The sequence below is a fragment of the Gopherus flavomarginatus genome, chromosome 20, assembly GCF_025201925.1.
Source record: "Gopherus flavomarginatus isolate rGopFla2 chromosome 20, rGopFla2.mat.asm, whole genome shotgun sequence".
In the NCBI taxonomy this organism is placed as follows: domain Eukaryota; kingdom Metazoa; phylum Chordata; order Testudines; family Testudinidae; genus Gopherus; species Gopherus flavomarginatus.
The window spans coordinates 14,652,074-14,676,946 of NC_066636.1; the positions used below are offsets into that span (position 1 = coordinate 14,652,074).

At 53.7% G+C, this 24,873-nt stretch overlaps 1 protein-coding gene across 2 annotated transcripts; it reads left to right on the plus strand.

Moving 5' to 3' along the window:
* Positions 1-1,981: 1,981 nt before the first annotated feature.
* Positions 1,982-23,281, plus strand: LOC127037822 (serum amyloid P-component-like). 2 transcript variants are annotated; one of them, XM_050929939.1, is made up of 5 exons: positions 1,982-2,384; positions 12,176-12,248; positions 12,904-12,994; positions 15,342-15,511; positions 19,534-23,281. In XM_050929939.1, exons 2-5 carry the CDS (start codon positions 12,185-12,187, stop codon positions 20,133-20,135), a joined length of 927 nt encoding a protein of 308 aa, XP_050785896.1. In that variant the 5' UTR covers positions 1,982-2,384; positions 12,176-12,184; the 3' UTR covers positions 20,136-23,281. The 2 variants fall into 2 exon arrangements, with proteins under 2 accessions (XP_050785896.1, XP_050785897.1); XM_050929940.1 differs by lacking the exon at positions 1,982-2,384 and adding an exon at positions 5,205-5,283.
* The last annotated feature ends 1,592 nt before the right edge of the window (positions 23,282-24,873 follow it).

The following is a 24,873-nucleotide window of genomic DNA, read 5'->3' on the forward strand; positions in this document are numbered from 1 at the left end:
GCCTAGTGCAGTAGTCTGGGAGCTGACCTTCTCTGTGAAGACCGAGGCAAAAAAAGCATTGAGTACTTCAGCCTTTTCCACATCCTCTGTCACTAGGTTGCCTCCCCCATTCAGCAAGAGACCCACACTTTCCCTGATCTTCTTCTTGTGGCTAACATACTTGTAGAAATCCTTCTTGTTACTCTTCATATCTCTTGCTAGCTGCAACTCCAACTGTGCTTTGGCCTTCCTGATTTCACTCCTGCATGCCTGAGCAATATTTTTATACTCTTCCCTAGTTATCTGTCCAAGTTTCCACTTCTTGAAAGCTTCCTTTTTGTGTTAAAGCTCACCGGAGATTTCACTGTTAAACCACGCTGGTTGCCTGCCATATTTGCTATTCTTTCTGCACATCAGGATGGTTTGTTCCTGCAACCTCAATAAGGCTTCTTTAAAATACAGCCAGCTCTCTTGGACTCTTTTCCCCTTCATATTAGCCTCCCAGGGGATCCTGTCCATCAGTTCCCTGATGGAGTCAAAATCTGCTTTTCTGAGGTTCAGGGTCTGTATTTTGCTGCTCTCCTTTCTTTCTTGTGTCAGGATCCTGATTTGGACCATCTCATGGTCACTGCTGCCCAGGTTGCCACCCACTTCTATTCCCCCTATCAATTCTTCCCTGTTTGTGAGCAGCAGGTCAAGAGGAGCCCGGCCCCTAGTTGGTTCCCCCAGCACTTGCACCAGGAAGTTGTCCCCAACACTCTCCAAAAACTTCCTGGATTGTCTGCACTGCTGTATTGCTCTCCTGGCAGATGTCAGACAATAAACGTATTCAAATGAAGAACGTCGCTGAAAGGTATCATAACAATATATATAGCCAGCATAAAAGGCTATGAAATTAAAATATGCAATTAGAAGTATAAACAATTTGGCAGAAGAATCAACATCTATGTATCTAGCAAGTGCAGTAACAGAAGAGTAAAATCTGTGTGACTGTGTTTGCATGATTGATGGGGGGTTACTTACAGAAATAAGGATTTTTAATACATTTTCAGTTCCAAAGAGGATGGGGGCAGGAATCACATTACTGGAAGTCCAAAACAGAATGGAATGTTACAGGTCTGTACAACCGTTTTAGGTGTGTGGATTCATTGGGCAAGGTCACAGCAGAAGTGGGAAGCTAGTGCACTCTAAAGGCTCAGAAAGAAAAAGGCAAATTAAAAGAACACAAAAGGTCTGCATTTATTTATTTTAATTTCATGACTTTTGGGGGCTTAATTCATGATTTTTTAATTGTTGCGGTTGTCAATCTACCTTGGGGTTGTATAACTATATTTAGTAAAAATTACAGTAGAAATTTGCCTTTGAGGAGGATTTTATACGGCACCCTTAGGGCCAGATTTTAAAAAGTTATTTAGGTGACTAGTGGGATTCAACCTTAAAAATCTGGCTTGTGGTGAATATTTGGAAACCAAGTTCTACACAGAGGTGGGGATGTGAAAAAAACACAGGTGCTGGATACAGAGGCAAAATTCCAGTTGACAAAGGCAGTCTCCACTGGCAGATCAAAGGAAACTGAAGATGTTTTGACACCAGCACAGGACATCAGTCAGCCTTCAAGTCAGATGCTTCCAAAAATAAACTTGTGTGCAGAAAAAGAAGAAAAACCCAACAATTTAGAATTAAAACCTTATATTGCAGTACCACTAGGAAATACTACACTAGAAACATTGAGAGGTGGTTGTTGAAGCTACTAGCAACTTAGTATCTTCAAAGATTATCTGTTATTAAGTGTATGCAGCGGGACCTCCATCTACTCAGCCTTAAGGGAGAGGAATGATGAGCTGCTAAGAGTAATAACAATAACTTTTCCGACAGTAAATACTGTAAAGGAGTGACAGCCCCTCTACAGTGAGTCACAAGACAAGGTCCCTCCCGTGCTGCAACGAGAACAGCCCCTAAAACAAAGCTGGGAACTACGGGGAGACTTGGTGCAGACAAGTGCAAATACTGCCCATTATACTGCTTTGGGTGGTGTCTGTGAAAGTGGTTCACTGGATCCAGTCGCCTTTGTCAGCCCAGTCCATTGCATCAGTCAGGGAGGAGCTGCCTCTGCCTGGCCTAGCACAGCCCTGGGAACCGGGGTCTGAGCTGCACCATCTTGGCAGGGGGAGATCTACCCCCCCTTTCCCATGTTCCTCTGCCATCACCTGGGGCACTGAATCACCAACGCTGAACCCCACCCCTACTCCCACCACAGCTGCTGGACCCCAGCCCTTCCACAGACTCCGCTCCCACCCGCCCGCAGCAGGAGCGTCTCCCTTGGGCCAGGAGCAGCAGAGAGCTGCACTTCAGCGGATGTTCCTGAGCACCTTGGGAGTGGGACACTGCGTCGGGTGCCTGGCTTGGTGAGTGGGGCGATGGGGGGGCGCTGCCGGGAGTGGAGGATCTTGTGGTGAGCTCGAGGTGGGACAGCCTGGCCAGGTCCCTGCAGCAGGAGCGAGACCTCTGGGAGCTGGAGCACCACGCTGCCCGTCAGGCTGCAGCCCTGAAGCTAACAGGCAGGGGACAGGCGATCCCAGGGGGAGGGGACAATAGGAGATGCTGGGGGAAACAGGCAATGCCAAGCTGTGCTCTGCGAGCGGGCTGTATGGCCAGCACAGGGCAAAACAGGGGTAGCTTGTGGAGACACGACTTCCCCGGGGCGCCGGGGGCTGCAGACCCACAAACCAAGCTCACTGGGGAGCGAGGGAGGGGCGTGCTTCAGGCACTATCTGCCAGGGTTTGGCTCGATCTCTTCTTTACTCACCCCCATTTAAGGCCTGGCTGCTTTGGGCTCACTTCCCCTTTCTGAAGCCTGGAGGGGAAGCAGGTGTTTCCGCCCAGGCACTGTGGTCTCAGCTTGGCTGGGTTCCTGGGGCATAGCTGGAGGAAGGCTGGTTTGCAATCATATCTTCGGGCATGGGCATAGCTACACTTGCAGATGTAGAGCGCTTTGAGTTAAACCAGCCTTTGCAGAGTGCAGTAGGGAAAGTGCTGCAGTCTGTCCACACTGACAGCTGCCAGCACACTGGTGTGGCCACATTAGCAGCTCTTGCAAGGGCCACAGAGAGCAGTGCATTGTGGTAGCTATACCAGCATGCAAGTGGCTGCAATGTGCTTTTCAAATGGGGGAGTGGGGTGGAGTGTGACAGGGACTGTGCTATGTGTATGTGAGGGGAGAAAGAGTGGGTTTGGAGGGGGCTGAGAGTGTGTCAGCATGCTGTCTTGTAAATTCAGACAGCAGCAGACCTCCCCTTCCCCCTGCTCCCCGCACCTCTCTCTCTCACACAATGCATTCCCAGTAATGGTTACTTTGTCTTGGAGCAGATAAGCAGCCAGCTGTCAAACGGAGCTTTCAAAGGGCATATCCAAAACAATGATAAGAGTGGCCACTTGACTTAAGGGGATTATGGGACATTTCTGGAGGCTGATCAGAGCGCAGTAATGTAAAACCTCGTTCACACTGACACTGGGGCATTCCAGTGGGGACGCATCAAACGTTATTCCACTTGCCGAGGTGGTAACCAGGAGCGCTCTCGCTGTGGAGTCAGAGCACTTTACGTGCCTTGCCAGTGTGGATGGGTAGTGAGCTAGTGCGCTCAGGGCTCCTTTAATGTGCGGTAACTCACAAGAGTAGCCAAGCCCTTCATCTCTGGGGCAATCAGACTCGATAAGCAGAAGCGAAAGTGCAAACCCCTCACTCGGTCTAGAGCCAGGGCCCAGCCTGTCCCCAGCCAAGGGCTGCTGCTGAGGCTGGTCCCACGCTCAGACGAGGGAGCGCTCTGAGACACATCCGGGAACCATCCTGTCTGCCTCGCAGATTGGATCTTTGCAGCCCCCGACACGCTGTGGCCTGGCTTGTCCAGTGGGCATTAGCGCAGCTCTGGATTACAGCCGAGGTCCACAGGCCAGAGCAACATTGAGTGAGTCGGGGTCTCAGCAGTGATGTACTGAGGACGGGCTGCGTTCTGCAAGGCTCTGGTTCTCCATGGACTGCTGCGCGGCTTGTGTGGATGCCAAAGCCCAGGTGCCTTCTTTCAGTCCTGGAAGTGCAGGGAGCACAGAGGGCTGCTTTCCATCCTTCCTCAGCTGAGCTAGTGACCTCAGCACCCTCACAGCAAGACATCCTGGGACACAGTTCAGCATCCCGCCTGCTCCTGCACCTCCCCCACCCTCCCCTGCGCCCTGCCAGCTCTGGGTGCCCCGCCCCCCCGCTAACTTTAGGGAGGAGGCAGCTGCTCTCTCTATCACTGAACAGCGCTGTTTTACTAGCCCGTGGAAGCAGAACTCCCCCTGAGGTGCCACTGCCCTGCTGCTGCTCTGGCAAATGTCTGCCTGGAGCCACCCAACCCAGCCACCCACCCCACATACTTGGCTTTCTGCTGCCCATGCAGTCTCGCAGTGAGGTGGGACTTGGCTCTGCTCCCACTGCTGTTTGCCATGCCCTGAGCTACACGGTGCCTGGGATTGCTCCCGAAGCCTGTCTCCGGGCCCTGAGCGCCTCAGGCACTGAGTGAAAGGCTACAAACGAGGATGTTGCCAGCAGAGTCTTCTCATGCCACATAGCTAAGGTTAAGATTTTGGCACAGCCCTGGCCCTAGTCGAGTGTGTGAGTGGGAGAGCAGCGGGCAGGGCACAGCCCTGGCTGCAGTTGTGGGGGCTGGAGGTGGTGCATAGCCCAGGCCACAGCTGCAAGGGGTGGGGGTGAGGGACGCAGCCCCAGCTCCAGCTGTTGGGTTATATCTACACTATATATAATGCAATATGTTATGGGCCGTTGAGGCCTAGTGTGAATGAAGTGTGTTTGACATGAGTATGTGAGTTACATGCTGGCAACTGAAGCGAGGCTTTAAGGTTTTAAGCAGTCAAGGACTGTTCTTGCAAAACAGCCTTGTTATGTCCAGGGGAAACATACAAAATCAGCAGAAAAGGGAATAACATTGGTGGTATTGTATCCATTACAGCTGTGGATAAAAACTAGGGGAAATGGAACGCAGCCTCCTGGGGCTGCTTGGATTATGGCAGCTTCCTGGGGCTGCTTTCTCTGTGCTGTGGGTGAAAGGCCTAGCGAATGGAGACAAAGAGCAGATGACGCGACGGACTGGTCTATAAATGCTTGCCTGACATATCTGAAATTTGGAGTCAGACATCGATCCAGAGCCCTGATTTTGAAGAGGTGTGCAGTGTCGGCTTGCCACGCCTTGAGATTGGACCGAACCTCGACTGACCATTGGGACTTTGTTCTGATCTTTGGATTCTGGTGCGGTATGTTTGGGATATGAATGTGGAGTGAGTGAGGTTTATATTGTAATCAGTAAAAGGTATTTAGAGTATTATAGACCAACACTGTGTCCAGTATCTGCTCCCCGATCCTGTACAGAGGCCTCTAGTAAAAGCCTAACATAGCCACAGCTGCTGACAGCAGAAGCTGAAGTCACAGAGGTCTGATGCGATCACGGAATCCATGACTAAATTGTGTCCTTACGCACAGCTCAGAGCAGGTGCAGGTGGAGATGTTGGCCTGAGGGGGGTTGGGGAGCTGCTATCCTCCCCTAGTGCTGGGAGGAGTGCCCTGGTGACACCATCCTTTCTGACAGAGCATCTGCTCCCCGGTGCGCCTCAGGTTGGGGAGAGCGGGTGAGGGGGCCATGTCCTTAAGAACATAATATAAAAACAGCCATACTGGGTCAGACCAAAGGTCCATCTAGCCCAGTATCCTGTCCTCTGACAGTGGCCAGTGCCAGGTGCCCCAGAGGGAATGAACAGAACAGGTAAACATCAAGTGATCCATCCCATCACTCATTCTCAGCTTGCCTGCCTCCCTCCCCATACTGGGGCAGCAACTTCTGCATCTGGAGATTGGTATTGCCTGGGGGCAGGTTATAGGCAGGGCAGGCAGAGCAATACAAAGTGGAGCGCTGCACTCAGGCTATATGTGATAGAAATATCATGTGTATGAAGGTCACACTCCTGCCTTGATCAGCCAAACGTATGAGCTCATCAAAAATCTGTCTCAGGCGTGTCTGACAAGACCTATTCCCCCAAAAGCATGTGGACTGGCAGTAATTATTGTGATGCAGTAGGGACTGTCTGTGTGGGGAGTGGGAGAGCAGGGGAGGACTTTAGGAGATGGACGATGCCAGAGCCTGTAACCTGAGCTAGGTAAGGGAGGGGAAAGGTCAACACCTTTGCCCGGGAAGGGGACAAAGGAAGGGAGTGGCAGGAGGGAAGCAGTTTGAGTTTGGGCTGGGGGCTGTGTGGGCGGAATTCAGGGTATCCTAGCTAGGATCCAAGCACCCTGAAAGCCCAGAAGGACTCGGTGGAGGGGTCCTGACTGTGCCTGCAAGCTCTGCTGTAACCTGTGTTCCTGTTGTCCAATAAACCTTCTGTTTTACTGACTGGCTGAGAGTCACTGTGGGTCCCAGGAAGAGGGGTGCAGGGCCGGACTCCCCCACACTCCGTGACAACTGGTGGCAGCGGTGGGATATACTGCACCCCGTGGACGGCGCTTCCTGCAGTAAGTGACTGGGGAGCAGTAAAACGAAGGGGTGGTTAACCCCTGGGAGTGTGTGCCCAGTGAGAAGGACTTTGCAGTAACAGGGTCCCCCGGGGGATTGCAGTGAGCGGTCCCAGGGGCGGAGGAGTCTGCAGCTCGACCCTGGCAGAGAGGTGGTGACCTCAAGAAGGGCTGGTGCACTAGGGGTCCCCCTGGAAACCGTGGGGAGCGGCGAGCACCCCGGCCTGTGAGTGGCCAGCAGGAAGATGTATGCCAAGCGGCGCAAGTGTGACCTGGTGGAGCTGTGCAAGCAGAGGGGGCTGCACCCAGGGAGACGCACCAAGGACCAGCTGATTGCCCAGCTGGAGGAGGGAGACCGCATGAATGAACGGAGCCCTGTCGCTGAGGGAAGCAGCCGAGCAGATGCAGCGCAGGCACCAGTGTCTGTCCCCGCTGGGAGTGGTCAGCCGGCGGACGAGGGCTTCCCGAGACCCCCCCTTCCTAGGCGTAGAGGAAGGGCGGGGAGGAGCCCAGTGTATACCGAGGGCACCGTGACACCCCCGGCCAGCAGGGGATCTGCCCGGCGAAGCCCACCCCCCAGCAGGGGATCCTCCCGGCAACGCTCGACATCCGTGGAGCGGATGCGGCTGGAATATGAAAGGGAGCTGAGACGGGAGGAGCTCGAGTTAAAGAGGCGAGAGCTGGAGGAGAAGGCGAAACAGCGTGAACATGAGGAGAACCAGCGCCAGCGTGAGCAGGAGGAGAAGGAGAACCAGCGTAAACATGAGCGGGAGGAGAAGGAGAAACAGCGTAAACATGAGCTGGACCTGGCCCGCAAGTGGACAGCTGGGGCCCAAACTAAAGAGGACCTGCTTGACCTATTCATACTGGAGCACCTGTACGAGCAGTGCCCGTCCGACCTGAGGCTGTGGTTGATGGACCAGAAGCCGGAGAACCCGCAGCATGCAGGCCAGCTGGCCGACCAATTTGTGGACAGTCGGGCAGGGGATGGCAGGGAGGAGTCTCGAAGGAGCAGGCCTGCCTCAACGCAGAGAGAGAGTCAACATGGGACCTCCCAAAGGGGGCCTATGGAGAACCCCCCCAAAAGGGGAACATCCAGCGGCAGGTCCCTCCGACCCACTCAAGGGGACCCACGAGATATGGGCTGCTATCGCTGTGGCCAACGAGGTCACATACGGGCCCAGTGCCCCAAGCTCAGGGACAGACCAAGCAGACCCAACCCGCAGAGGGTGGACTGGGTAAAAACCCAATCGGAGGAGGGGCTACATTCCCAGGAAAGGGGGGTTGGCAACATACCACCTATGGATGCTCCCAGTTCCGGGTTTTTGGTTTACCGGGTGGGCGCGGGGCTGCCCCTCCGGAAAGAGTGCATTGTTTCCCTGGAAGTGGATGGGAGGAAGGTCACTGGGTACTGGGACACGGGCGCAGAGGTGACGCTGGCCCGGCCCGAGGTGGTGGCCTCAGATCGGATGGTGCCCGACACCTACCTGACCCTGATGGGCGTGGGCGGGACCCCATTCAAGGTACCCGTGGCAAGGGTACACCTGAAATGGGGGGCCAAGGAGGGCCCCAAGGATGTGGGGGTACACCAATATTTGCCCACTGACGTGTTAATGGGAGGGGACCTTGAGGACTGGCCTACTAACACCCAGAGTGCCCTGGTCGTGACTCGTAGTCAGAGTCGGCAAATGGCACTGCACCCCGAAAACGGGGAAGGTACTCGACCTGAGGTGCAGGACCCTAACTCAGGGAGCGGGGAACGCCCAGGGGCACGGTGCAGAGAGGCTGCGGCCTCAGACCCAGCCAGCAAGAGAGAGCCGGTCCCCATTCCTGTCCCAGCTGCTGAGTTCCAGGCCGAGTTGCAGAAAGATCCCTCCTTGCGGAAGCACAGGGACCGGGCTGACCTTAGTGCGGTACAGACCATGAGGAGAGGTTGCAAGGAGAGGTTCCTGTGGGAGAAGGGGTTCCTGTACCGAGAATGGGCTCCCCCAGGGGAAGTAGAGTCATGGGGGATCAGGAGGCAGTTGGTGGTTCCCCAGAAGTTCCGTCACAAGCTGCTGTACCTGGCCGATGACATCCCTCTCGCAGGGCACCAGGGAATCCGGCGCACCAGGCAGAGGCTGCTACAGAACTTTTACTGGCCTGGGGTCTTTACCCATGTCCGACAGTACTGCCAATCCTGTGATCCCTGCCAGAGGGTGGGGAAGGCCCGGGACAAGGGGAAAGCAGCTTTGAGGCCTTTACCCATCATAGAAGAACCTTTCCAGAAGGTGGCCATGGACATAGTGGGACCTCTCAGCAAGACGACCCGGTCAGGGAAGAAATACATCCTGGTGGTGGTGGATTTTGCCACTCGCTACCCCGAGGCGGTGGCCTTGTCCTCTATCGAAGCAGACACAGTGGCAGATGCGCTGCTGACAATTTTCAGCCGGGTGGGGTTCCCCAAGGAGGTCTTAACGGACCAGGGGTCCAACTTCATGTCGGCCCTGCTCCGGTCCTTATGGCAGAAATGTGGGGTCCAGCACAACTGGGCCTCAGCGTATCACCCCCAGTCCAACGGGCTGGTAGAAAGGTTCAACGGGACGCTGAAGATGATGCTAAAAACATTTATGAACCAGCATCCGCAAGATTGGGACAAGTACTTACCTCACCTGCTGTTTGCGTACAGGGAGGTACCCCAGGAATCTACTGGGTTTTCACCTTTCGAACTGTTGTATGGAAGGCGGGTGAGGGGGCCCCTAGACCTGATGAGGGACGAATGGGAGGGGAAGGCCTCTCCCGAGGGAGAGTCAGTGGTGGAGTATGTCCTGACCTTCCGGGAAAGACTGGCCGAGCTCATGGGCCTGGCCAGGGAGAATCTGGCCCGAGCCCAGAGGAGGCAGAAGGTCTGGTATGACCGCACAGCCCGAGCCCGTGCCTTCGCCACCGGGGATCAGGTGATGGTTCTCATCCCCGTGAGGAGAAACAAACTCCAGGCCGCCTGGGAAGGGCCCTTCAAGGTTATCAAGCAACTGAATGAGGTAAACTATGTGGTGGAGCTGTCAAACCGGGCACATCACCGTCGGGTGTACCATGTGAACATGATGAAACCATACTATGACAGGGGGAATGTGGTGTTGGCCGTGTGTGGACATTGGGAGGGGCAGGGAGATGACCCCTTAGTGGATCTATTCCCTGGGACAAAAACTGGTTCCCCCCTGGAGGCGATTCCCCTCTCTGATCAGCTGACCCCGGGCCAGCACGCTGAGATCAGAGGGGTGCTGCATCTGTACAGACAGCTGTTTTCCAACCAGCCTGGACGCACTAATTTGACTGTCCACCGGGTGGAGACCGGGTCACACCCCCCTATAAGATGCTCCCCTTTTCGGGTCACTGGTAAAACTGCCCAGGATCTTGAAAGAGAGGTCAGGGACATGCTGGCTTTGGGGGTGATCCAGCCGTCTTCCAGCCCTTGGGCCTCGCCAGTAGTGCTGGTTCCCAAGAAGGATGGGTCAGTCCGGTTCTGTGTGGACTATCGAAAGCTCAATGCCATCACCGTATCTGATGCCTACCCTATGCCCAGGCCTGACGAGCTCCTAGACAAGCTGGGAGGTGCACGGTACCTCACCACTATGGATCTTACCAAAGGCTACTGGCAAGTGCCGCTGGACGCAGATGCCAGGCTGAAATCGGCCTTTATCACCCCTCTGGGGCTCTATGAGTTTTTGACCCTGCCCTTCGGCCTCAAGGGAGCGCCGGCCACCTTCCAGCGCCTGGTGGATCAGCTACTGAGGGGGATGGAGAGTTTTGCCGTGGCGTATATTGACGACATCTGCGTCTTCAGCCAGACCTGGGAGGACCACGTGTCCCAGGTTAAACAAGTCCTGGACCGACTCCGAAAGGCTGGGTTAACAGTAAAGGCTGAGAAGTGCAAGGTGGGGATGGCTGAAGTATCTTACCTGGGCCATCGGGTGGGGAGCGGCTGCCTGAAGCCGGAACCAGCCAAGGTGGAGGTGATCAGAGACTGGCCTGCTCCCCAAACCAAAAAGCAGGTCCAGGCCTTTATTGGGATGGCGGGGTACTATCGAAGGTTCGTGCCCCACTTCAGTGCCATAGCCGGCCCCATCACTGAACTGTGCAAAAAGGGGAAGCCAGACAAGGTGATCTGGACTGAGCAGTGCCAGGAGGCTTTCCGGGCGCTGAAGGAGGCTCTGGTTAGCGACCCAGTTCTGGCAAACCCAGATTTTGACAAACCCTTTATGGTGTTCACCGATGCCTCAGACACGGGACTGGGGGCGGTGTTAATGCAGGAGGATGAAAAGGGGGAGAGACACCCCATCGTGTACCTGAGTAAGAAGCTGCTACCCCGGGAACAAAGCTACGCGGCCATCGAGAAGGAATGCCTGGCCATGGTGTGGGCCCTTAAGAAGCTAGAGCCATATCTCTTTGGGCGACACTTCACCGTGTACACCGACCACTCTCCCCTGACCTGGCTGCACCAGATGAAAGGAGCCAACGCCAAGCTCCTGAGGTGGAGCCTGCTCCTGCAGGACTATGACATGGACGTGGTCCATGTGAAGGGAAGTGCCAACCTGACAGCGGATGCGTTGTCCCGGAGAGGGGACCCTGAACTTCCCCAGGTCACTGGGCAGAGTGACCCCGCTCAGTTCAGTCTCGAAGGGGGGAGAGATGTGATGCAGTAGGGACTGTCTGTGTGGGGAGTGGGAGAGCAGGGGAGGACTTTAGGAGATGGACGATGCCAGAGCCTGTAACCTGAGCTAGGTAAGGGAGGGGAAAGGTCAACACCTTTGCCCGGGAAGGGGACAAAGGAAGGGAGTGGCAGGAGGGAAGCAGTTTGAGTTTGGGCTGGGGGCTGTGTGGGCGGAATTCAGGGTATCCTAGCTAGGATCCAAGCACCCTGAAAGCCCAGAAGGACTCGGTGGAGGGGTCCTGACTGTGCCTGCAAGCTCTGCTGTAACCTGTGTTCCTGTTGTCCAATAAACCTTCTGTTTTACTGACTGGCTGAGAGTCACTGTGGGTCCCAGGAAGAGGGGTGCAGGGCCGGACTCCCCCACACTCCGTGACAATTATACACCCATCTTCTAGTTTTTTACCGTTTGCGCCTGCCTCAGCCTCTCCAGGGTTTTGCCCTGAAACGATGACAGTCTAACCGACTCGCATCATTTATCATATTTAAATCTTGGCACGTTTCTTCTGCCAGTTGTCTGCAACTTCCCCCAGTGTTCCAGAGTTCTTCAATATCACCATTAATGCTCAGAGACCTCCTCGGCCAATTATTTTAATACTCCTGGGTGTGAGTGGTCTGCTCCTGTCGACTTAAAAATGTTTAACTTTAGTAGCTGCTGGGTAGCACCCTCCTTAGTCACGGATGGGATAGAAAGCATGACTTGATCACTGTCAGAGATGGAAATGTCCCCCCGTCTCCTTCCAGCACAGAACAGAAATATTTCCTGAACACTTCCCTCTTTCCTCTGTCATGGCTGACAGGGTTGCCGCTGCTCTCTCGTAACGGAGCTGTCTGAACACTGGGATTTTATTTGTTCCCGATAGATTTAACAAACGCCTTGACTGTCCGTAACACACTGGCCACAGACTCTTGACATCTGCCCCTCTGATTTTTCCCTCTGGTTTATTCTGCAGGTGAAGAAAATGCAGAACCTTCAGCTTTGCCTCCTTCTCCTCGCTAGCCTCTCAGGATCTGTGGCCCAGACAGGTAGGGGCAGAGCTGGCTGTGCGAGGGGAGGGGGGCAAGCCCTGGCCGTGATGCCCTCTGTACAGGGAGGACAGGGTTTGTGCTACTGCAGGCAGAGAGCAGCTGAGTCCCTGGCACTCTGGAGGATGCGTGAGTCATGTTTTCCAACCACTCTCCCCACAGCTCCCAGCCGAAGATGGGACTCCCAATAACGCCCTCGTCCAGGGCATGGCTTCTGCTGGACTCAGGGGACTGTGCAGTGCTAAGTCCCTGGTGCTCAGCATTTAGCCCCATTGGATCTTGCCACCCACCTCGAGACACTGGGGCCTGATGTCAGTTGAAGCGTTGGGGCTCAGTGCCTGTGAGGGCAAGGCCCCAGGACTCCTAGAAACAGCGACACGGAACCAGTGCGGGGCAGAGGAGGCGTTGGGAAGACCCACATTGCTGTACGTGGCTCCATTCTGGCTGGCAAAAGGGGATTGTGGTGGGCACACTGCAGCCAGCACGTGGGCATCAGCAGATGACCCAGAGGCTCGGTGGGCAGCACAAGGGGTTGGCAGAGGCACTGTGGGCAGCCAGGGGCTTGCAGGGTCATTCCTCTGTACAGTCGCTGCTTACCCCAGCCCCTGCAAGGGAACAGGCTTCATTCCATGTTCGTCCTTCTCCACGTTATCAGACAAGCCAGCAGCGAGGATCCAGCCGCGCCCCCCCTACCCCAGCCCGGGCAGAGAGCTACAGCTGCACTGTGACGTCCCAGGGGATCCTGGGTAAGGAGCTCCCCGCCCCCTCACCTCTCCCCTTGGCTGCGCTGCTCTAGTGGTCCCCTTCCCATCACACTCACCCCCACCCTGCACCCATAGCGCTCACCCCTCCCCCTCCCACCACACCCATCCCCAACCTGTGCCCATAGCACTTGCCCCCTCCCCTTCCCATCGCACCCACCCCCACCCTGCGCCCATAGCGCTCACCCCTCCCCCTCCCATCGCACCCATCCCCAACCTGTGCCCATAGCGCTCACCCCTCCCCTTCCCATCGCACCCACCCCCACCCTGCGCCCATAGCGCTCACCCCTCCCCCTCCCACCGCACCCATCCCCAACCTGTGCCCATAGCACTTGCCCCCTCCCCTTCCCATCACACTCACCCCCACTCTGCACCCATAGCGCTCACCTCTCCCCCTCCCATCGCACCCATCCCAACCTGTGCCCATAGCACTTGCCCCCTCCCCCTCCCATCACACCCATCTCCAACCTGTGCCCATACCACTTGCCCCCTCCCCTTCCCATCGCACCCACCCCCACCCTGCACCCATAGCGCTCACCCCTCCCCCTCCCACCGCACCCATCCCCAACCTGTGCCCATAGCATTTGCCCTCTCCCCCTCCCATCACACTCACCCCCACCCTGCACCCATAGCGCTCACCCCTCCCCCTCCCATCGCACCCATCCCCAACCTGTGCCCATAGCATTTGCCCTCTCCCCCTCCCATCACACCCATCTCCAACCTGTGCCTATAGCACGTGCCCCCTCCCCTTCCCATCGCACCCACCCCCACCCTGCGCCCATAGCGCTCACCCCTCCCCCTCCCATCGCACCCATCCCAACCTGCGTCCATAGTGCTCACTCCTCCCCCCATCACGTCCACCCCACCCTGCACACAAAGTGCTTGCCCCGCCCATGGCGCCCACCCCCACCCTGCACCCATAGGGCTCACCCCTCCCACTCCCATTGCATCCATCTCCACCCTGATCCCTAGTGCCCAATCTTCCCCCACTCATCATGCCCACCCCACTCTGTGCCCATAGCGCTCGCCCCTCCCCCTCCCATAATGACTATCTCCACCCTATGCCCATAGCACTCATCCCTCCCTTTCCCATTGCACCCACCCCCACTCTGCACCCATAGCGCTCACCCCTCCATCTCCCATTACACCCACTCCCACCCTGCGCCCATAGCGCTCACCCCCTCATCATACCTACCCCCACTCTGCACCCATAGCACTCACCCCTCCCCTTCCCATTGCACCCACCCGCACCCTGCATCCATAGCGCTCACCCCCCTCCCATCATACCTATCCCCACTCTGCACCCGTAGCGCTCACCCCTCCACCTCCCATCACGACCACCCCCACCCTGTGCCCCTAGTGCCCAATCTCCCCCCTCCCATCATGCCTGCTCCACCCTGTGCCCATAGTGCTTGCCCCTCCCCCTCCCATCTCACCTACACCCACCCTGCACCCATAGCGCTTGCCCCTCCCACTCCCATCAAACCCACACCCACCTTGCACCCATAACGCTCGCCCCTCCCCTTCCCATCACACCCCCCAACCTGCACCCATAGTGCTCGCCCATCTCCTTCCCATCACACCCACCCTGCACCTGTAGCACTCGCCTTCCCCCTCCCACTGCACCCACCTCAACCCTAGGCCCATAGTGTTTGCCCCTTCCCATCCCATCACGCCCACTCTACACCCATCAGTAGGGCCCGGGACACAACATGGGTCACACCAGGATCATCTTCACAGGGAAATGCCAAACGTTGCTGAGCCCTGCACTGTGCATGGAGAAGTGGGATCAGATCTACCGGAGCACAAACCTTCTACCTCACACCCACAGAGAATCTTGCCCCAGTGGGACGCTAGATCCAGATCATAGAACAGCCAGTGCGGGGCTAGCTGGGAGCCTCCCTGTGGCCACTTGCCTGCTCTCTGAGTTCTTGTCCTGAGCATGATTGCGCTGCCTTTTGGGACAAGCCCCACGTACCTCGCTCCCTAGCAGATCCGGGCCCGGCTCTGCCTTGCCCTGCCTCGTGCCCATGTCATTGCAGAGGGGGTGGCACATGCTGCTAGATCTCCCTGGTAGTGTTATATGCAGCTTCTGCACTCGCCCTGTCCTGGTGTGAACGGTGAAAGAAAGTGCCTGGTGACAGAGGACCAGGCCTCTTGGCTCTGGCGCCCTTCACCGGCTGTCATGGAATGGCTGCAGCATTGCTGTGTGCTGATATCACCTGCAGGGGCCTGCCCCAGAGGCGCTGCCGTGGGGGTGCAGTCAGACATGTACCAGTGTGTGCCCCTCGGGAAAGCACTCCTTATCTGTCACTAATACCCCTCCTCTTAGCCCCCTGGAGTTCCTGTGGACAAAGGACGGCAGCTATGTCCCCCTGCAGATAAACCCTAACCGCATCCTCACCCTCCCCCCCATCGGCAAGAATGAAACGGGCACCTACATCTGCACGGCCACCAGTGCCTGGGGCAGCTCCGTGGCCAAGTACAGCCTGGAGATGATCGGTAGGTCCCTGCAGCCCTCGGCCCCAGTAAGGGCACATGGCAGCAGCCAGGGCACTGAGCTCCCTTCTGCCCCCACCCGAGGGGGCTTTCTCCAGCACCAGCATCCACTTTTGTGCCCTGTTTCCTGGTGGGCAAAGTGCCAATGTGGCCATGTGCTGATGGGTCCTTTCAGTTAAAAGAGCCTCATTCGAATGCTGCTTCCCCAGGATAGTGCTGCCTGGGACTTGGGGAAGGTGGCCGTGGGGTCCATCGGTCCCCAGCCCAAAGACAGCAGGGGGCTGTTCATTTCTCCACTTCCCCGCGACCAGCAGGGGGTGCAGTGTGTACCCACCACTCTCCTCTCCTAGGGGCAGCAGATCCTGCGCCCGAGCCCACTATGCCCTTCTGGTGAGTGGGATCTGCTGCCGGTGTCAGGAGAGGGGACAGGGTCAGGCTCTTGGTGCAGATGGAGGGGCCTCAGGGTGGTGTAGAGGGGAATCTCGCGTGGACAGTGCTGATCTCACTGTTTATATCAATAGGGCTTCCCCAAGGGTTAACGCTTCTCCGCCCCCCCCCCATCCCCATCTCTCTGGGGGAGTTGAATGCCTGCCCCTATGTGGTACTTTGCCTGCATTCCCAATGAGTTGCCCCACCCCTCAAAGCTCACAGTGCAGGGGTCCGGGGTACAGCATAGAGCTGGGAAGGCCTTTGGAGACTATAAACGTGACCAGGAGCCTCTCCGGACCCTGCTGTGGGAAACCCACGGAGAAGCAGTGTGGGCCTCACTCCTCAACTGCCATAAGGGAGACGCAGGCACCCCAATGATGCCTGGGGAGGAGGTGGGCACCAGGGCCAATGCAGAACACCTGGGATGGGAAAGGCCCCCAGTCCACTCCTGCTGTCCTTGCTTGGGTACAGTGACTGGGCGGGGAATAGATGTTCAATAAAATATAAAAATATTCAGAGAATCTAGACAACTAAGTTTCTCCAACTGTATTGCAATAAATAGGACAATATACAATTGACAACAAAAAATATTGAGTCATATGAACATAGTCTGAAAAACGTTTAAAACATCCTCTCTAGATACAATTATCCCCTGGCCTGAGCACCTGAAATGGGGCATGGAGGGGAGTAAGACACCCACAGTGTGTCCCAGTACAGGCTTATCTGGATCCAGGGCCCTGACTTCCCCCCAACCAGACAGGCTGCTGTAAAGAGAAAGATCTAACTACTAGGTATAGCCTTGGCTCTGCCCCTCCAACACTTTGGCCACAATAGAAGAGTTTGTGGTGAAGTATTGTCATTTGATGCTGGTATAGGCCAGCAGCAAATTATCATCCCCACTGTAGCAAGGGAGAAACATGGAGGGAATTTTCCGTGTTCCTGGGGCAGTGCTCAGCTGCACATCACTCCACACAAGCCCTAAATATGCAAATGAGCTGCAGCAAATCTTTAAGAATGCTCAGAAACAGTAACAAATAAGTTTGGAATTTTTGTCAATAGGGGCTAGTCCACGCTCCCCTCGCTTCTATATCAATCTAAGCAGGTGTTCATCTGCCTCAAACTGGAACCAGTTAAAAGGGAAAAAATAAAAAGGGAAAATATAGGTGTGCTCCTTGGAGGTTCACAAAACTGTCCAGTGTAGAATATTCAAACATACTATGCCCTGTCTGTGCTTCTCCTGCCCTTTGCCTACTCTCCACCCACCTGCACTGGGAATGCACCAGGCATGCAGCTTACACCACCTACCTTAGGGATAAGGGCAGGCTGAGAGGGCCACTGGGGGAAAAGTCTTACCCCTCTTTCCATCCCTATAAGGCTTCATAGGTTGGGCTATGATCTGTTCCATGAGATGTTACACTTGTCACTGAATTACAGAAGGGATCAATTGTGTGGCTCTTCTTCATGTTGTGAACATTTACACAAGTAGTCTCACTGCAACTAATGGGATTACTCACCTGAGTAAATGCACACACCAAAAGAGGTTAATAACTGAACCCAACCCAGTGGGATAGCTCATGGAGTAAGATACTGACATGAGCGTGAGTAAGGGTGACAGACCGGGTCCTAAGTTTGCAGGGCTCTGATATTCATCAGTGCAGAAATCTGTTTTGGCTTCTGGTTGACACATCTGCACATTTCAGAAACAAGTATTCCTCAAGCACACATCTTGCAAGTGAGAAATAAATCAATGGTTATAGAGGAGGCTGGTTTATGGAGAAGGATAGCTCAGTAGTTTGAGCAGGGCCAACTCTACTGTTTTTGCCACCCCAAGCAGCGTGCCGAATTGCCGTCGCGGACGATGGGGGCAGTCCGTGTGCCGTTAGGGTAGCTCGTGCGTTTCCACGGAGGCAGCAATTCAGAGGCAGCTTCTGTCTTCAGCCGGAAGACAGAAGCTGTGCTGCCGCGGACAGCTGAACATAGAAGCTGCCACCGAATTGCCACCGCCATGGAAACATGCATGCCGCCCTAAAGGCACACGGACTGCCCCCGCCATCCGTGGTGGTAATTCGGAGCACTGTTTGAGGACAAAAACACAGGGACTGCCGCCCCTTGTAGATTGCCACCCCAAGTACCTGCTTGAGATGCTGGTGCCTGGAGCTGGCCCTGGGTTTGAGTATTGGCCTACTAAACCCAGAGTTATGAGTTCAATCCTTGAGGGGACCATTTGGGGCAAAAATGTGTCAGGGACAGTACTTAGTCCTACTGTGAAGGCAGGGGACTGGACTTGATGACCTTTCAAGGTCCCTTCCAGTTCTATATTTAAAAATATAGGGGATGGCTTCAGTGAAGGCAACAGCCCCTGACCCAAAGTGCCCTATCTGGGTTCACATTCTGAATATCCCTGCAGCTGTTACCTCCTCCCCCGGGCCTGTCCACATGCTCCCTGGAGCCCACATGCAGCCCCGCCCCTTGCCTTGCCCACCCCCGGAGTGTCTGCATACTGCCTGGGGGTGAGATATGGGACTAGCTGTAGGGCCCAGGTTGACCTGTCCCATCCGGCACCCATGGCCACTCACTCAAAGGAAAGTGTTGGGGTCATCATCAGGGCCCATTTTACAAAGGCCCAACCCAGTAGTGCAGGTACCATCTTCCCCGGGGGCAACTCACTAGTTTCTGCAGGAGTTGTTATGGCAACCCCACCTGCTCCTTAATAAATCCTGTAAAGTCCTCCGCTGCTTGGCCTGCCAGGCGAGTTGAGCCTATCTCTCCATCCGGTGGGATTGCTGGAAGGCCTGCAGCACCTTCTGCATCTCCTCCTACTGCTGAGTCAGCCACTGCGGGGTTCCCTCCATCTCCAGCTTGCCAAACTGTAGCTCTGGCACAAAAGGATCTCGGACAAGCTCCCACATGTCATGGGGTGCACGCCCAGCCCCTCTTCTTCTGGGGCTGGTCGCCATCCCAAATAAGTCCAGGAAGACTCCAACTCTGTGCAACACCCGTATCCTTTATTCTTTAAGCATTTTCCCACCATCTGCGTCCAACTATATACAATCCTTACAAGTGTCTTGCCTAGCGCAGGCTGGGTCAGTAACCAGCTAGAGGGATTCCACCTCCCTCTCTGACTGACCTGCTCCTTCTGGCTCCTTCCCAACCTTTGTAGCTCCTGCCTATCAAGCTGGCAGGTGTTGTCAATCATCAGGCAGACATAAGGCTTTTCAACCAGCCCCAATCTTTCCCCCTTAATTGGGGCTGGCATGGCAGGGACTGATGAGGTGTGCTTGCAGCAGCACCCTGCCACAGCTGGGATAGTAGGGTGTGGGAGGCGGGTGAGTGCAGTAGCAGAACTGGGTACGGCCCAGGGCTGGGATAGCAGGGCGGGGCAAATCGGGGGCATTGGCAGAGCTGGGTACAGCCCAGGGCTGGGATAGCAGGGAGGGGGGAATCAGGGGCATTGGTAGAGCTGGGTCGGCCCCAGAGCTGGGATAGCAAGGTGGGGGGGAGACTTAGAGGTCTCAGGGGTTAACTGGGAAGAGTGGTACCAATCGGGTCCCTTACCCTGACAAAGAAACACACACCCCCCATCTCCCTTCTCACAGACCTCTTCCGTAAGGTGTTTGTTTTCCCAAGAGCATCCAACGACTCCTACGTTATCCTGAAGCCGAAGCCAGAGCAGCCATTGCAGAGTTTTACCATTTGTCTGAGATCCTACACTGACCTGCCCCGGCCATATGCCCTCTTCTCTTATGCCACCAAGGCCTATGATAATGAGATCCTGCTCTTCAAACCCAAGCCTGGGGAGTACAGACTATACGTGGGGGGGGAATTTGTGACCTTCAGAGTCCCAGAGAACCGTATGGACTGGGAGCATGTCTGTGCTGGCTGGGAATCGGCCACGGGCATAGCTGAGTTCTGGGTGAACGGGAAGCCCTTACCCAGGAAGGGTCTGCGGAAAGGCTATTCCATCAGTGCTGAGGCTGTGATCATCCTGGGGCAGGAGCAGGACTCCTTCGGGGGCGGGTTTGAACTCCCAGAGTCTTTTGTAGGGGAAATCACAGATGTGTACATGTGGGACCATGTCCTCTATAACATGGAGTCTATAATGTGGGGTGGGTACTTTTCCCACTACATCTTTGGCTGGAATAATTTGCACTATGAATTAGTAGGTGATGTGTTCCTGAAACGCAAGCTGTTATTCTGATCCTGTGAGCACAGGCTGCATTCAGTAGCAGTGCAGCCCCAGCCCAAAGCTGTGGAGCTCCAACTCCTGCTGTCACTTTCAGAGAGTGACGTGCCCCCGGGGCATGCTGTCTGCAGCCATAAACCAGACATGCCAAACCCGTGGAAAAAATGCAGAAATTCGGCTTGGTTTTGGCTTAATTGGCTTGTGAGTTGCTTGTTGGCTAGTTTTGGCTTGTAGCTTGTTATAGCTTGTGGCTTCTTTTTTTTTGATCGGCTCCTGGCAAGCAGGGGCAAGCTGAGGCAAGGGGCAAGCAGGGGCAAGAAAGGAAGAGTCAGGGGTGCACAGCAGGCCCACCACAGTCCCAGACTGCACGCCGGGGGGATCTAGTCACATAGAGTGTTGGGGTTCTTAGGGACTGGCCTTGTTTTGAAGTGCGATTAGCTTGATTTTTGGCTTATTGTGAATGTTGGGTGCTTATTTACTGTGTGAAAGTTGGCAACTGTGCCATAAACCCTGGCGAGTCTAGCACAAAGGAGAATGTGATCTCCAGCCCCTGGAGTATGTGCCGTTCCGGGTGGCACACACTGGGCCAAAGCACAGAGCTGAGAGAGGCTGGTAGGTGCTGTCTAGGCCTCCCACCCTGGGTTCCAGCACTGGATGCACCTCAGTCAGCTTTCCAGTGCTTGGTCCAGTCTGCTCATAAATGTGCCTGGCATTAGGGCTGGTGCAGCTCTCTGTGAGCTTCCCTACTCGCCACAGATCTCACGGGCAGGATGGGATCCTGACGTGCACTCAGCACCATGTGCCTGGGTTCCTCCCACTAATCTGGTGAATTCTGGCCTGCAGAGCTGTGCCTTTCACCGCTGGGTTAAGCCCTTGGCACAGGCAGACCCAAATCCCGTTGGCTTTTCATGCAGGCAGATGGCATTGCAAACTCCTGCCCATTCCCTCAGTGTATCAGCATTGCCCCTTGCCAGACAGTGCCCTCCCCTTGAAAAGCTTGGCTCCTGATTAGCTCATGCCCCCCACCCCTCATGGCTGGCTGTACATCTCCATTTTCCTACCGTCAGCTTAGCTATAACCCTACCTGTTGCATTTTTTCTCTAGGCTCCCACCCCTCCCACTCACCTCTTTTTGTCTGTGATTTTCTCACACAGGCATTCTCCTCACTCTCTTCCAGGTCACTTAGATCTTAAGAGGCTCTGAAATGAGACCAGAAGGTGCCATCCCCTCCTGCTCTCTTTCCGTTACCCTCTAGCATTTCCCACTGTTTATGGTCCTGATTCCTATTGGCTAAGGGGCTGTTTAATTGCAATGTAGACGCTCCAGCTTTGGCTGCAGCCTGAGTGTTGGGACCCTCCCACCTCCCAGGACCTTCCTACACCCCAATTAAACAGCTCTTTGCTTGTCCCCATCAGCCGGAGTCAGCTGACATGGGCCAGCCAGGCTGTCTAATTGCAGTGTAGACTGACTCTGAATGAGAGCAGCACAGAACCCACCAACAGGTCACAGCCATTCCCATTCAGCCAGCCCATGCTGGTGCAGCAGAGCATGGCGGCTGGGGAACCATTTGCCCGTGGGCATGGTAGCTCCGCTGGATGCCTAGCGGTCCTGCCCCCATTCCATGAGGGCGCTGGCGGGGGTGACACATCTACACCCTCAACCACCAAATCATTATAACATTTTCATGGTTAAGGTCTCCAAGCTGATCCAAGCCTGGGCCCACTCAAAGTTCTTAGCTCTTTGCTCAGCTTGGGTCCAGGCCATGGGTGGAGCTCAAGGCTGTCAGCAGCAGGGGTCCTAGTTTTCTGTGATAAAAAACCAAACTTCTCTGATAAAAACTATAAAAATGTGCATTTTTCCTCAATTAAAATGAAAGGCTGAACTTTAGTTTCCATAGGCACCATACCTACAGGTATCAGCTGAACACAATGGTGTACTGATATGCAGTAGAAGCCTGTTTATCCAAGCCTCCCCTATCCAGCTCTCCATACTAACCGACCCATCAGTCTCCTAAGACTGACAGCCCAAGTGCCAGCTGCATGAGACGCTGACAGCCTGAGCCCCCCATCTTAAAATAAGGGATTGAAAGCTCTTTGCCAGTTCTCCTGTTTATCCCAATTTTTGATTATCCGATCTGGCCCCGGTCCCATTTAGATCAGATAAATAGGTTTCAGCTGTTAATTTAAAACAAATTCAAAAATCAACCACAAGAGGGGGATGGTTGTGCTCATTGAATAAATGGCACTGGCACTTTCTGTAAGATTTTAATTAATTGTTAATAATAGGTTTTAATTTTTTCACAGAATGTAAAAACTAAAGATTCTCTGTAAGAATGCAAATTCCACATTTTCCCACAGCAAACAGATTTCTAGGCTCCCTGGTCATCAGGAGTTCAGTCCTGGTTTCTCAGCCTCCTGTTTTTGCACTCTGGATGTGAGATAGAGGAGAGGCTGAGGGAACTGGGCTTATTTAGTCTGCAGAAGAGAAGAGTGAGGGGGGATTTGATAGCTGCTTTCAACTACGTGAACGGGGGTTCCACAGAGGATGGAGCTCGGCTGTTCTCAGTGGTGGCAAATGACAGAACAAGGAGCAATGGTCTCAAGTTGCAGTGGAGGAGGTCTAGGTTGGATATTAGGAAACACCATTTCACTAGGAGGGTGATGAAGCACTGGAATGGGTTTCCTAGGGAGGTGGTGGGATCTCCATCCTTAGAGATTTTTAAGACCAGACTTGACAAGGTCCTGGCTGGAATGATTTCATTGGGGTTGGTCCTTCTTTGAGGCTAGACGACCTCTTAAGGTCTCTTCCAACCCTAATCTATGATTCTATGATATGCAGCATTTGCCACTCCATGGTATAAACACACTTATGTATCAGAGGGGTAGCCGTGTTAGTCTGGATCTGTAAAAGCAGCAAAGAAGAAGTGGGTATTCACCCACGAAAGCTCATGCTCCAAAACATCTGTTAGTCTATAAGGTGCCACAGGATTCTTTGCTGCTTTTACACTTATGTATGTTTTGATATGAGAACTCTCCATGCTATTGCAGCATATAACACTGTTATATTATGTTTTGATCGCAACATGTAACCCCAGATTACCCACATGATATCAAGTAAATAAAAATGGTTTGGGAAACAAACAATGTCATTTGCTGGCAAGATCTGCTCTGCACTGCTCATGGGGGGCAAGTAGGAAAGGCACTATAGTTTTCTTCAACATATAGTTCTGACAGGTGTCCATACTCCCTTTTTAAATTTATGTCCCACCCCCAGCCTCATTTTCAGATACGTGCACTTTCGGTGCAGGGGCCATTTTGACATTTTAAAAAATTATTTATGGGGAGCATTGGCACTATTTGCACATGATTTTTTTCACATTTAGGGTCATTTTAAGGTTAGAAGTTTAGAAATTAGAAGAAGAAAGTGGCTTTAGAGAAAACTGTTATGCCCTTTGAACTAAAGGCATTAAATATTAGTAATAACTATTTTGGGGGAAAGAATAAATTTTATGCATTTAGGTTACTTTGAAATAAAGTCTCAATGACAATTTTTTTTTAGAGAAAAATAATTGCATTTTTTAAATAAAGGTATGAAATATTAGTAATAGAACATGCATTTTAGAGGAAAATAAGGTGGGGGGCTAACAAGTTACAAAGTGAGAGAAGCTGTTTTAAATAAAAAAAATCCAAGTCTGTGTTTTCTTACAGATACTTAAGTCTTAGAATAAGACAGGTCAGAAAGGGAGGTTGGGAGTTTTGGGGGTGTAACCTCCTTACTTCAGGCTGCTAAAAACGTGATAAAACTCTGACCAGAAAGCAGATTGCAGCTTGGCTTATAGACCAAGATGCTTAAGCTTTGCACAAGCTGGCAAGACTCAAGTTTAAAAGAAATAGAACAGTTGTGTTTGATATGGATGCTCAGTGGCAGGCTGGCCTCTACTCTTTACTGCAAAGATAGCTGTAAATATATTTTAACAGTCATCAACATTTTGTCTGGGTGGTAGCCCTAAAAAATAAAACCAGGGAAAAGGTGGCAACAGCATTTAAAGCTATTTTCAGCCAAGATCAGGTGCCTCAAAAATTACAAGTATCAGAAGGGTAGCTGTGTTAGTCTGGATCTGTAAAAAGCAACAGAGAGTCCTGTGGCACCTTTAAGACTAACAGGTAATCTCAAAAATTACAGACAGACTGGGAAATAGAAATGAGATGTTACTTTACCGGAGATTCACTATTGTGACTTGTGGAACATGATTTCTCATTTGTGGTGGCCTCAAAGAAATATCAGGATTGGAAAGGACCTCATCTAGTCTAATCCCCAGACAGGTTTTTGACCTAGATCTCTAAATGGCCCCCTCAAGGATTGAATTTACAACCCTGGGTTTAGTAGGCCAGTGCTCAAACCACTGAGCTATCCCTCCCTCCTATGTAAACAGGGGCTATTATTCAAGCATTTGACATTTAGTAGAAAATATCAGCGACGCTATTAACCGCAATGCCAACCCCAGGAAACTGGCGGTCGGTGTCATTTATGATGCAGTGACAAGACAGGTTCGGTTAGAAGCATCAGTGCAAACAGTGTAAAGCTGTTTGTTTTTTCCATACAGGGGCATTGGAGACGATATGAGGAGCAATCCTGAAATAGAAACGCAAGATAGTCCCACACCCCACAGATGTTACCTAGGGTGGGGGAGGTTCATTCTTTATACGTATACACACAGATATAGCGGAACATCCATTAGCAGGAGACTACCATG